This window comes from Zingiber officinale, chromosome 2B (genome assembly GCF_018446385.1).
Source record: "Zingiber officinale cultivar Zhangliang chromosome 2B, Zo_v1.1, whole genome shotgun sequence".
NCBI lineage: Eukaryota > Viridiplantae > Streptophyta > Magnoliopsida > Zingiberales > Zingiberaceae > Zingiber > Zingiber officinale.
The window spans coordinates 96,510,624-96,525,308 of NC_055989.1; the positions used below are offsets into that span (position 1 = coordinate 96,510,624).

The following is a 14,685-nucleotide window of genomic DNA, read 5'->3' on the forward strand; positions in this document are numbered from 1 at the left end:
TTAGTAGTCTTCCAAAGCCTCCAAGCTCTTCTTGTGATCTAAGAGTGTTTAGATCAATGTTGTGGTGAGGTTTCTCCACCGAGAAGGAGGTTTGAGCTAGCCGGAGGTTTCCGGGGAGTCATCCACCGACGGATGCCCTAGGTGCCAAACTGTTGGAGCAATCTAGGTGCCCTAGGTTTTGATGTTTAAGCAAAGGTTTAAGTTAGTTTTATTGTTGTATTTGATATGCATTATGAGCGTACAGGATATATGTACAACAAGGAAAGTCCAAGTGTGATCTTGGCAAAAGAGGAAAGTCCAAGGATGAGTCTTGGTGGTGTAAGTCCAAGCATGTAGTCTTGGCAACGTAAGTCCAAGTGTGACTTGACAATGGATGAAGTCTCGGAGATGAGGAGCCTCTTGGCAAAGGAAGACCTGACAATAAGGACAAGGTCGAAGGAAGCTCCAGAGGGCAAGACGTGAAGGATGGGGAGACATCCGAGGGACGCGAGGCTGATGAAGGAGGCTAGGTCTAAGTTGGTCGGGCGAGGACGAGTACTGAGTGATTGTACTCGGGGCAAAATTCTATGTATTTAGGATTTACTGTAGCAGTACTGTTGCAACACTGTAGCAGCACTATAACAGTCGACTGGTACACTATAGCAATCGACTGGTATACTGTACCAGTCGACTGGTAGTCGACCGTTGGGTAACGGTCGACTTCACTTAAAGGACCAGTCGACTGGTGCATACACCAGTCGACTGGTGGCGGGAAAATAGCTTAGTGTTTTCCTCTCGAGCTCTATTTAATAGAGCTCGGGGGCTTAGGTATGGTTGACGAAATTGAGGTGCTTAACTCCTATTAGTAGTCTTCCAAAGCCTCCAAGCTCTTCTTGTGATCTAAGAGTGTTTAGATCAATGTTGTGGTGAGGTTTCTCCACCGAGAAGGAGGTTTGAGCTAGCCGGAGGTTTCCGGGAAGTCATCCACCGACGGATTGGGATCGTCCACCTTACGGACAGCTGTGGAGTAGGAGCCCTAATCTCCGAACCACGTAAACGCCTTGTGTTACGGTTTATTTTTGATTTATTGTCTTTCCTTAGTGTTTATAGGGTCTAGTTTTCTTCTTGTTAGTTTGTATTTTATTTTCCGATGCGTACTAACAAGTGTAGAAAGTGACGATTTGGGTGAGACACTATTCACCCCCCCTCTAGCGGCGTCAAGGTCTCAACACAAACATCATTGAATTAATATGAAATCAACTCTTATGTATTCTTTTAGTTCTTCTGATTATATTCATGCCCTCAAACATCAATTTGACTCAATATATTAAAAGTAATTATTTTTTGAATATGAATTAAATTTTTTGAATATATTCGTGTTCAAAAAATCACTACTATCAATATGTTGGGTCAAATTAATATTTGAGAACATGGATATAATCAGGAGAACTAGACGAACACATAGGAACTAGTTTCATGTCAATCTGAAGTTTTTTGGTCCATCAACCAATTTTACACGGATTGACATAAAACTAGTTCATATGTGTTTGTCTAATTCTCTTGACTATATCCATGTCTTCAAATATCAATTTGACCTAATATATTGAGAGCAACAATTTTTTGAATACGGATGATGTGTTTAAATAATTCAATTCACGTTTAAAAAATCATTGCTCTTAATATATTGAGTCAAATTGATATTTAAGGGCATGGTATAATAAAGAAAATTAGACGACCACATAAGAGCTGGTTTCTTATTAATTTGAAATGTTTGGTCCATCAATCGATTTTATCCAAAAACGAATGATGTACCAAATGACCTCGGATTGACATGAAAATAGCTCCTATGTGTTCGATTAGTTGTCCTAATTATATCAATACCCTCAAATATCAATTTGATCTAATATATTATAAGCAGTGATTTTTTGAATATGAATTAAATTTTTCGAACACATTCATGTTTTAAAAAATGATTGCTCTTAATATATTGGGTCAAATTGATATTTGAGTACATGAATATAATCAGGAGAACTATACGAACACATAGGAACTAGTTTCATACCAATCCGAGATCATTTGGTTCATTAACTGATTTTGTCGACTTCATATTGATATGAATCCAATTCTTATATATTCGTCTAGTTCTTCTAATTATATTCTTGCCCTCATATATCAATTTGACTCAATATATTAGTGTTAAAAAAATCACTACTCTTAATATATTGACTCAAATTGATATTTAAGAGCATAGATATAATAAGAAGAACTAGCCGAACACATAATAATTAATTTCATACCAATCTGAGATTATTTAATCTATCAACCGATTTTACCCAAAATCAATTTTGATAAAAAAAAAAAAAACAAATCAATAGACTGATTTGCTCAAAATTTTGAGATTTTGACATAGAGATAAATCGATTCAACTGGTAAAATATATTAATCGACTGATTTTCAAATAAAAAATTGATTCGACTTATTTTTTATCAATTAACTGATTAGGGATAAAATGAAAGTGAGTATATAATCATTTTAAAATTATCCTATGTGATTTAGTACTTTAGATACTTTATCTACATGATTCGATAAAAATCTAAATTTTATATGCTTTTGCTTATTAGTTTTAAATGATTTTAGTAGCTATTTTGTAGTACTTATGTGGCGGTTGATGAGAAATTTTTATGGAATCAAATTAGTTATCTCAAATTTGACGTTATCTGACTAGTTAATTTTTTTTATGTTATAGTGCTATTGAATAAGAATATTCTTGAGATCAGAAATATAATAAGATGCATTTTTTTAAAAAAAAAATCTTTTCAAGAAAATGAGGTACAACCTTTTCAATTTTGCCCAACTTAATTTCACAAGGGCAGAGAGATGAGAGATAAAGTGTAAGACGCTTGTGGAATAAAATGAGGATCCCATTAAAAGAGTTGAGAGATGTTTTCCCTACTCAAAGTTAGGCTTAGTTTGCAATTCTAACATGCCCGTTAAGTGTATAGGTGCATATGCTTAGCAAGCAATTGCAAGTGCAATGATGATCCATAAAGTTAAGGTTAAGTAAGAGTTTGGTATTTTGGTGACTCAATAAATTCATGATGTTTTGGTAGGTTGGTGGAAGTCAAGGAGATCAAAATTAATTAAAAGCTTAGCATACGATGGAAAAGTTAAGAGATCTTAGTAGATTAACTCATGAGATCAATATCAACCAAAAGCTTGGTCAATGACATTGAAGACTCGAAGAAATATAGGTTTGAGAGATTACAAGGGAATGTAATCTTCGGTTTCTTTTTACGTAGAAATCTAACTTGAAGAAATGACCTTGACTCAAAATACCATTAATCGACTGAACTAATAATTAAAGAAGTTTTGTCTACCAACTGCTAGCTCCAATGGAGATAAAACCTTCCTAGTCATCTCAATTTCATTCCTTAGTCGACTGATTTATTGTTCAATCAATGCAAAAGAGTCGGCAAAAGGTGATCGTGCTCGTCCTTAGTACCCGTTAATTCCTCCCAAGATCAATAAATCACAGATGACTACTAACTCTTAGAATAATACCATATGTGCTAACTATTAGATCATCCTTAGAAAACTTGATCAATCAACACAAAAGAGCTATTATTGTGAGGAAAGTCTTCAGTTGACTACCCAATCTACTCAGCTTATCCTAGGAATTCTTGTGTAACAGGAATTGCGTCTGAACTTTTCATATGTTGGGTATCAAGTCAACTTTGAACTTTCATGACTTGTAACCGACTTCTATTGGACTTTATCATTTACCAAGTATCAAGACTTACTTGGACTTCATTTATTAACTCCTATTTGACTCCTTTAAGACTTTCTTTTCTACCAATATCCATTGGACTTTTTTTTCTATCTAGTATGCAGTTAACTTCGAATTACTTGGACTTTTCAACTTCCTACACCTGCCTGACCTATTAAGTATTTTGTATTTGCACACTTGACAAACTTCACTACAAACACAATATTAGTTAAACTTAAATCATTTACCAAATATATCAAAATTGCATGATCAAATTGGATCACTTAAAGCATGATTGCACCAAAATGTTTATTCCACCCAAATTGATTAAGTCATCTAGATTGATCAATTTGAATTTGTCTGAATAGACCAAACTACAACTAAAGATGTTTGACCAACTCGTAGGGAGGAGGATTAGATTGCACATGAAGTAAGCTCGAGAATCTTGGTGCATTCAATGGACAAGAGGCTTAAAATGAGGTGTACTCAAAGGCAAGAAGCATTAACAAGATTGAAAACCTAGAGACATGGAAATTATAAGAGATTATGAGAATGATTGTAAACTTTTGTTCTTACTTTGGGTAGCATATTTGGGGTGGTTGTTTTTAACTAGGTAAGAGTACACTATCTAGTGGCATAGTTAAAGCCTTCAATTAAGGGAAAACATGTCACAAGTCAAAGTCTACAACTTAACTTAATGGCAACACTTCTCCTAGGTTTACTAGAATGTAAATCTAATGAAGGAGAATTCACCAACATGATTCAATCGACTATATGGAAATTTCCTGGTGAGTCTGACTAAATGTAAGGGTTTGGTGAATGGACAAAGTTATGCTTGAGCAGCAATTGATTAGATGTTCAATCTAGTTGATTGGAGGTTTGACCACTCGACTAGATTGTACTTCTAGTTCATTATCTTTTTTTATTATTTATTGTTTTTATTTTTACATCTAGTTCATTATATGTGACAAAAAATGATAACGCTCATCACATACGGTCCAATATCACCGGCCCCCAACTAGATATAGACAAATAAATCATGAAGACTTACTAGCAATAGTAAAGCATGCATATTTCTAGTTCATTATCGATATAGGAATTGGTGGTTCAACGATAATATTTTCTTGAGTAATCAATTAAAGGCAGACTACATGTGTCTATTAAAGTAACACTTATAAAAGCACTCGAGAGGTTTTGCAGAAAAGTCTAAGAGATCTTGATAGATAGCTTATGAGATCAATATCAAACAAGCTTTTTAGGTTGCCATGTAACTAGAAGGCTCGGATGAGATATTGATTTGATTGCTTAGAGGTTGAGGTGAACTCAAAGGCCAAGGATGGCACGGAACTTGATGCATCCAAGAACTGAAGATCTAGCTATTAGGATTGGATGATTTAACTAAAGGGTGGGTGAATAACGATCATCCAACCCGTAAAAGTGGTGCTATCTACTCTTTCTCTAGATAGGAAGGTCACAACAACAATTAGCATAATAGAATAATCATAAACAAACGATCACACTTACCAAATTGCAAACACATTATTAAACATGGTCCAACAACACTAGGGTTCCTACTCCGTAGCTTATAATCCATTGATGGATCCCTCACAGAAAGCTCCACTATCTTTCTCTTTCTCGATCAACTACTGGAGGTGAAAAAATTGAAGCAAGATCAAAGGATTACAAGATTACAAGGAAAGCTTTGAGAATACAAGACTTCTAATAGGGTTAACCGATTCTATTTTGTCTACCTTAGAAGCCTCCATCACTCTTCCTTTATAACCTTTGAATCTTTGCTACAAGTCTGCCTACCATTCAATTAGTTTGTTGTCATTCGTTGACTAGTCCTCGACTGTTATCACATAGCAACAACTCCTTTATGCTTTCCACGTTGGCAAGTAGTTGACTATGCACTTATCATGTCGACTCATCCATGAACAGAACAATTTTTGTTCACTCCTCAAGCCCAATCAACTACCCCGACTCTTCTTTTAGTCTAAAATCCACGACAGTGGATTAATCCAAACCACAAATCCTAGTTTACCATCACTTTAGAATTTTAGTTTTTTAGTCAACTTCCTATTTCATAAGTTGGCTCAACCATCAACCAATTCATTTGGGGTATTAGGTTTCTACTCACCAGTTGACTATTGTCCATCACTAAGCAACTGTTGACTCTTAACTACAATCAGTTCTAAGATTGAGTTTGTCTATATTGAGTTTTACCCTTATCCCATCAATAGAGGTCATTTAACACTCAGTTCACTAGAGTCATTACCTTCGCATCTCAACCATCTCCTGTTAGGTTATGCAGTCCCTCATATTCACATGAGCCATTGACTCCTCCACACGTCATTCTTCACCTACAAAGTTTGCCTCCATCGGTTGTCGTCCTTGTAGCCTCAAGGTTCCTCATCCTGTGGTCTTTCGATCTGCCTCATGCAACCTTCTCAATCTCTATAGACCTTAAGCCATCTGGATGTTGGCCTGGTCGCACCAGGCGAATGCTTCAGAACTGCTCCAGCACCACCTCAGTTCTCCTTGTTTAAAGGTCCTTTAGATATCATAAAAACCTCCTTTGATCTCATTGAACATCCAAACCACTAAGAATGCACTTTGACCACTCCAAACACACCTTCTCTCTAAGCTCCATGTGTGTTCCTGCAAATTGGTACACTGAAAAATACATATCGAATACAACATCAAGGCCTAACTTAAGTCTTTTGCCTAAACATCAGAAATAAAAAATCACACCGGAACACTTGGGACAATCTCTCATTTTTTATGTTTGACAGTGCGTTTAATTTACGTAAACCAAAGTAGCAATAAAATGCTCATGCACATGCATCAAATGCAATATAATGCAACAAAACCCAATCTCAGTCTATCTCTTCACCTAAGCTCCTCTTAGAGCTAGATCACCATGAGAGTAAAGCTTCTCATAATCTTTTTCTCCTACCTCTAATTTCAAACAAGGTTTCTCCTAAATCCAACATTGAAAAACCTCCCAAGAATAGAACAAGGTTTCACACAGCTTTTCTCTACTCTACCCCTTTGTCATACATAAAAAAGATATTCCAATAATATCTCAATTATCAGTCTCATGCATCTTTATGATCATCTACTTGTATCTAAATTCTTAAATGGATTCCACATAGGAATTCTAAATCATATGGTCATTACCCCAAAGCTAAAACTCCATTTTAACTTTCTAATTACCAATCGACTAAACCCCTAATCAATCAATCACTACTAGTATTAGTTGACCAGTAATTCTAAAACAATCAACTACTGTTTATGAAAATTCGAGTTAATTTCATAAACTCTTCAAAAATTCTATAAACTTTTAAAAAATTTCAAATTTTGCAAAGAGATATGTCTAACCCATATCTACTTGAAAAAAAAAACTCTTTAAAATTCCTTACCAATCTCAAGTTTAACACAAAACTAACTAAATAATTCAATTAAATCTTAATTGAAAGTTCTAGTTTTCACTCACATCCCATGTATCTATCAAACCAAAACTAAAATGCACTCATTGCATTAGTTTATTTGGTATCTCATACAATTCCATACCTCTCGAAAATATTTATCTCACATGTTACTTGCATGATATGTCAATCTCCAAGAGTTGAGATTTCATTCATCTCCGAACTCATTAGTTGAACCTCTCTACAATTCTAGTGCATGAAACATATTCTTGTTTGATCACCATAGTGTAAAATAGTAAGGTTTTAAAATTCTTTAGACTCTAGTTGGGTGTCAGACTCACGCCTAGCACCTAGGTTGCTTAGGTGAGGATTAGACGCCGTTAGGCGAATTCCACGGTATCAATATAAATTACATAATATATCGCATTCTATAACTCCAACACAATAACATCAAATTTATAATGAGTTCAAATTACACAACTAATAAAATATCACAAATTTATTCTACTTCTTCATAATTTTCAACAACTTGTTCTTCATCAGAGACAGACTCAATATCATCATTGTGATCTTCTTTTTCTTCAGATGTAAAATCATCCTCGTGAAGTTCCCTCACTCTAGAGCTTCTTCGAGGTTGTCTGATGAAATGATATTTCCAAAGGATGAGGCTTTAGCCAAACCTTCAATTTAATCGCTTTCAAGTCGCTCAGTTAAGAAAATATCAGACAATAAATTTTTCTTCAAATAGATTTCTCCCACCTTTTAACTCTTTGATTTCTCATAAATGTGGGCTTCTTCATTTACTCTAATTTCTCCAACTCTGATTACTCAGTATGATAAAAATGAAGTTTAGTGCTAACCGCTAGGGCAAGATAAAATTTAAGCCCAATACAAAAAAAAATATTATATTTCTTTTTTTTTTATAATTGGACTTTAAATTTAAAAGCTCAAACTAAAAAAAATCATGAAAACCCTACACTATTTCCGTCGTGCTTATACAATTCAACCAATTAGTCGACGCCTAGGCCTGTCTAATCCCGCCTAGGCGCCAAGGCCACCTAGGCTAGCCGACTAACATATTTTCAGTGCGGCTGGTTGGCGCCTAGCGCCTAAGTGGACCCGCCTAGGCCGATTTTTAGAACACTGTAAAATAGTTGTCTGAACCTTATCCAAGATCTTACCAACATGGTAGTTCATATATGGAGTAATTATTAGCTCCTTATTATGCGACAAAGAGCTCAAAGAAGGCATAAAAAAGAACCACCCAAAGTTTGCTAGCAGAGATGTTGATTAGAGAGTTCTTTGGAGAATCATTATTGGCTTCCCCAAGTGAGAATAAACTAAAAGAAGGTAGAGAAAGACAATAGATTCACAATGGTTGCTTAACTTCAACAACAACAAAAAAGATATCATCAATGACAATATAGATAAAACTAAGCACTGAAGGAATTTCTCATTAAAAAAAGTGTGCACCATCTTCCCATTAGATGATGGAAGACATCAACTTATCAGCAAAACAATGAAAGCCTAATTAGACAAGTCCTAATGAAGGTACTCCCTCCCCCAATGGAACCTCACCTAGCTCCACCTAGAGACCCAAAAAGTAGTTATGTTCAACAAAGAAACCTCAAATTTTAGGAGTTCATTAACGAGAAGACAAAGTAAGCAAATAACCAATATCTTATAGTAAATATTTTGTAGTCCTCCATAGGGATAGCCACAACATCATTGAAGGTAGATCAAATGGGAATGACAATATAAATAGTAAAGGGTCCTCATATTGAACAAGGAAAAAGGAGACATGCAAGTATAAGAGAGAATATAATGTATAAAATAATCATGCCCTACGTGATCATGCTCGACCAAAATGTTTTGATGTGTTAGTCAAAGGATTTAAGTTAAATTCGCCTGTGATTCTAATGTTTGCATGATATTGTATAGATTTTTGGTAGAATGTACATGAAGCTCGCAAAGTTTGACTAGTGCGACCAAGTTGGTGTTGACCCAATAACTCAAAGGTCCATTAAACATCAAAGAAGGATTGTAGAGCAGGACAAGGACAATTGAGTTGACAGCTTTGATGGAGCCAAAAAAGCAAACTACATAGGTGAACAAGTTAAGAATGATATGTAGAAAGAAGAGGGCTCAATGCATCCAAAAGACTGACAATTTGATGGGTGATGACCTAATGGGCAAAGTAAAATTGCAACAAGTACTCTTAAGTTAGTTGTGAGAGTCAACTGTACTTATAATTTGAATTAAGGCAGTTCTTTACTTTAATGATGACTCAACCAATAATTTGGTCGTATTTAAACGTTTTAGACAATTGGAGGTTGATCTTAGTCGAGTGATGTGATGAGTTGATTATGGAGTCAACTTAAGGATCTTCTCATGAAAAAAAAAAAATCAGAGTGGAGTCAGCTAGGCAACCAACTAAATCCCTAATAAGAGTAAAAAATATGATCATTGATTAGGCAAAGGAAAGTTGTGGCTGTCGATGCCTTACACGATAAAGTGGTTCAATCAATTGAAATCAGAGTGAGTAGACTAAAGGAGTTGTTACCAAGCAAAGTAGTAGATTGAAATTAGGGTAAGTCGATTGAGAGATTTGTTGCCAAGTAGAAAGTTGAAGCGATTGTGAAAATAGAAACTGAAATGGTTGAGTTAATTGAGGTGCTATAGAACATGAAGTAAATATTATTTGAAGACTACTTGGATGCTATAGATAGAGGACCAAGCGGAGCTTTGCAAGACTGTCAAATCAATGGTTAACTAAGCTTAAGTTCCTACTTCCTTGTGCTCTCATTGTTTCAATTGTAGTTCTATCATTATAGTTGTCTTACTTATACTCATTCTTGTAAGATTTTTGTAAGAGGTTTCTCCACCTCCCAAAAGAAAAAAGTTAGTATGATTCAGGAGTAACCCACTTCAAGAATTATAGGTTATGGAGTAGAAAACGGTGGTTCCAAATCATGTAAATCCTATGTATTAGCACTTGTTTGTTTATGATTTATATTTCCATTATACTAATTCAATTGTGTGACCTTGCAAAGTATTAGTGAGAGTTAAAGATCTTAATTTCAAATCAAATGCCATTCACCCCCTCTAGCTTCCAATACATATCCTATCGATTCTAACTTATAGTCATGATTCAAATTATAAAGACATGCTTTCATTGTTGAAGTGATAGCATTATAGCAAGAAACAAGAAGACCAAAACACCTTCAAAAGTGCCCTCTACAACTCTTTGAGACAATGATTTGCTTAATGAGTTGAATGAAGTCAAGAAAAACACAAAAGTTGTTGGTGCTTAGCAAAATGGCCTTGACCAAAGCTACAAAAGCACTATCTCTAAGGAGTAGGATTTGAAGACCTCTATGCCCAAGGAGGGGAAGAGGAACCATCGATAAATATATGACTGAAAAATATAGGGCGTTGTCTATGACTAAATTGCTATGATATAAAAGAGGGAGAAAAAGAAAGTGTGCGGCTATAGTAGCCATTGTTTGTTGCGAACTCCATAGTAGCGCAAGACCAAAATAGATGACATTGGCATACGAGTATCCTCCTGATGATCTATTTCCATATTGAACCTTGGTGGAGTAGGGAGTGGGCAGTCACCTTAACTCATTCAATAGGCATCTCTAAAGGTCCATTCACAGACCAAGTTTGATTTGGACATACTATACACAATAAGATTAATAACTCACTAGGAGGTCGATTGAGCCAATATTTGGGTGAGACATTTGACCTCGAATTATGTTTTAAGGATCTTTTGATACAAAATTCATGGGAGGAGCTAGTATTGAGCATTAATCTTTCAATCTAAGATTTCCAATCACATAGGGTATGATTAGCAACCTTTTACCTCAAAATAGTCATATTCCATTATCTAGATAGATTAGTTTGCACAAGTTTGGGCATCTCTTTCAAATCAAGTAGCTATGGACTTGACCTTCTTGAGATGATCTGATGCAACACACATGGTTATGGCTAGCAAGCTCTTTTTGTTTTTCCTTAATTTCCTATCTTGCTCTTTGCATACGGCTTGAAAAGTTGCATACCTTGTAGTCTTGTAAGCTCGACAATGAAATGCTTGCTCCATCCATCAACTGGCCCAACTCGATTCTTCTGACAAAGAAACAATAAGTGAAAGTTATTGTTAGCATGTTAATGGAACATAATGTTCTTATTCTAGCTGTCATCTCTTGTTCAGTTCATAGCTATGGTTCACTCAATAATTTCATTTTAAAAATATATATTAAAAAAATTATAAAAAAAATATGATAGGAAGAGTTATTTAGCCTTAAAATGTAGCCTATGACAGCATAAGTTAGAAGGTTTTAGCAAAAAAGCAGAAATGAAGTTATAGGTGAAAGTTATTGTCAAACTTGAAGGTTGTTTTCTAAGGTAGAGCAAGACGAAGATGCAGTAACACAGTTGCCGCAACTGGCAAACTACATACAAACATTAAACACTTGCTGGCTCAAGAACTAGCAAATCCATTACCTTTTCAATGACAATTTAACATCACTTAGTCATAGTTTTGCAAAGCTTGAACTGTCAACCATATTCCATGAACAAACGATTGCATCTGATAAATGGAACAAAAATATAGGACCAAATGACATGAGAAACTATCATGGTAAAAACACATTCCAGTTTTCCATACTCAACCGAAAAGATCTGCTAAATCATTTTGACTGGCCATGCCAAACTCCAAAGTAAAGAAGAAATAAAAGAGAATGGAAAGAAAAGGAAGTAGAAGAATCTGATAATGCACTGAAGCCATATCAGTTTGAAGTCAAGTCCGGGAAAAGAAATACGAGAGTAAAGTCTTGTGACAGAGAAAACTCAGTTAACATACTCAAACAATGAGAATTTCCTTAAAGCATGACCTAATGTAAACAGTGGAAGAAAAATGTAGGTTGAAGGCTCTCAAAATGAGTTGGCAATCTGAATGGAGAAAATTTAGATAAGCTTATCGAGAAAAGCAGAAAATTTCTCATAATTGCCATAAAAGGCTGGAATTCTCTCTTATCGTTTCCTTGATATGCAACAAGCTACTCTCTCCATATTGTTGGAGTTTCTCAGACAATGTAGATGAAAAAATGGGTACTCTGTGAAGGCTTGTTGCTCAAGTTAATGGAGAAAAAAAATGCATGGACATGGTTTCTTAATGCTATAAGTTTAACAAACAAAAAGGATTTACGAACAACTAATGTGAATTTCCTTTTTTATATGAGCAAGTTACTGCCAAAAGTTCAGTTTGGAAGCAAACACCATTACATCAATAATAAAGGTGCATCTAATCCACATACCTTATAGACCCTTCGAGAATCCTGATTAAGGAAAGCTCATAACCTCCCAAAAACTAAGATCATCTTCACCAGTCAATATATTAATACTGAGACAAACCACAAGAAAATGTCACTTGAGGAAGGGAAAGCTACACTTATTGCAATTAACTTGTTCCGCTAAATCAAACATTCAAAAAGATAACAAATATTCTAGGATGTAAAAAATATTGTATGTAATATGTATATGTCAAATTTTTATTATAAGAAGGATAGCAAAAGAAAATAACTAGAACTACAATAACATCAAGACTACTTTCTAGTGTAATAGTCATTCAGATGCATTATTGACTGTGATTCAAATTGCGCAACTAGAAGCTTTAGGTTATAATAGTTTTAGTTTTCAAGTACATTGGTCAGGGAGACAATGTGACATCCACCAAGGAATTCATTGTAGCTCAAGCCACATTATTGCCATTGATAGGGTAACATGCAGCTAGCTGTTCTTTTTCTCTCCATTCTCCTTCACTCTGAAGAACTCTAACCATAAGTTGAATATCCACAAAATACTAACTAAAATCGCGGCACCAACCACAATAATCCATGCAGCAGAAACCCAGATGGGAATCTCATCAGTAGCCTTCCCACTCAAGTAATACACGCTCATCCTGCAGAAGAAAACTGGCCCAACTAATCCCCTCATTAGTGTGTACAGAGTATAGAAAGGAGGAGACAATATTTTGTATATCTTTGCTGCACTGACCGACTCTCCTTTCCTCAGTCCAGCCAGTGTCCACACGTTTTGGCAAGCACTAGTAACCTCCGCGAGCACAAGAAGGACCAGGAGTGAGAAAGCACCATGAGCAACGAGGTAACGACATGTAACGAAGACGAAGAGTGTTGCCAAGTGATGGGCAATGAAGAGATAGTCCCCTGGGAGAAGTATCAGGTAGTGAAGGAGATCAACTTGGAAGTAACCAATGCTGAAGTCGAGGACGACATTCTGGAAATTGGTATTGGCGGAGGCAAATCCTTGAATAGGTTCATTTCGAAGTGCCAAAACTGCCATGAACACAGCTGGGGTACCATGGAACAGGGAAATGAAGCAACTTGATGCTTCAGGACGGTACTTTCGATTCCATTTGTGAAAGATCAGGAAGTAACCAAACAGATATAGCATAGAAAAGGTTGCGAAAAAATAAGGAAGTAACCAGTATCCAGGGATCACAGCCTCCATAGCCAGCTCTTGGAATTCTTCTGGTGCAAATGTCAAAATTTCCCAATAATCCCACAATCCAGCTGAAAGGGAGGTTCAATTTTGGTATCTCCGGGGGCAATTATTTATACTCCTTTGGCGAATGCGTAAGAACTTACCGAAGCTAGGGCATTGTTCTGTTATACTCGGAAACTAAATGATCCTGAAAAGGCGAAAACTTTCCGATCGAAACCCAAGAGGATCTCCGAAGCCCGCAGCCTTCAATCAAGGAGAAAATGAACCCGGGACTCGGAAGAGAGGTATCAGGCAGATAACGAGAAGATCCAAGTATAAGAACTCCGACAGCAAAGAATCGGCCAAAAGGAGAAAGCTTTCCCGATCGAACAACTAGAGAATAAACAAAAGGAGCAATCTTCTGAGGCAACGCGAAGAAATCGAGCAGCTAGACGTCGCGGAAAGGGAGCGAAAGGGAGGAGGGTACCTTGGCCCCCAGAAGCATCGGTTTTGAATGAAGATTGAGCGACAGGAAAAATACGCACACGACCTAACTGAAAAAATTTCTCAGCCATTGGCGAGGCAGAATCATCCACAGGCGGCCCAACCAAATTTACCAGCCTCGTCATTCGACTAAAAATTGGACCGACAACCTACGTCATCCACAGCCATGTTTTTTTATTCAAAGGTAGCCTGGATTTTGAACTCCAAAACATTGCCGAGCTAGACCCGACCCCGGCCTGGGTCTGGCCCGGACCCGGCCGGGGTCGGCCTCGGACCTGGCCCGGATCCGTAATAGGGTCAACGGGGCGGTTGCCCGTTGACCCGGTTCGTCAGGTCGAATCGGAACCGGCTCGGTAAGTTGTCGGGCCGGTTCTGATTCTGTTGGTGCAAAATCGACGGACCGCCGGTTAACCGTCGGTTCAGCCCACCGGTTCAATATTTGATTTTTTTTTTTACTGGCTTGAATCGTCGATTAATCAACTGTTCATAGCCGTTGTA

At 36.5% G+C, this 14,685-nt stretch overlaps 1 protein-coding gene and 1 long non-coding RNA gene across 2 annotated transcripts; both read right to left on the reverse strand.

Moving 5' to 3' along the window:
• Nucleotides 1-7,747: 7,747 nt before the first annotated feature.
• Nucleotides 7,748-14,304, reverse strand: LOC122046450. Its single transcript, XR_006130297.1, has 3 exons — nucleotides 14,171-14,304; nucleotides 12,498-12,583; nucleotides 7,748-11,307 (listed from the first exon to the last, which is right to left on the reverse strand). It is a non-coding gene; the product is annotated as an uncharacterized LOC122046450 (long non-coding RNA).
• Nucleotides 12,775-14,236, reverse strand: LOC122046449 (TLC domain-containing protein At5g14285-like). Its single transcript, XM_042607158.1, has one exon. It carries the CDS (start codon nucleotides 13,708-13,710, stop codon nucleotides 12,970-12,972), a length of 741 nt encoding a protein of 246 aa, XP_042463092.1. The 5' UTR covers nucleotides 13,711-14,236; the 3' UTR covers nucleotides 12,775-12,969.
• Nucleotides 14,305-14,685: the final 381 nt, after the last annotated feature.

Bases quoted from the DNA above. Each gene is read 5' to 3' on its own strand.
- LOC122046449 (XM_042607158.1), bottom strand. From the start codon at position 13,710: ATGGAGGCTGTGATCCCTGGATACTGGTTACTTCCTTATTTTTTCGCA.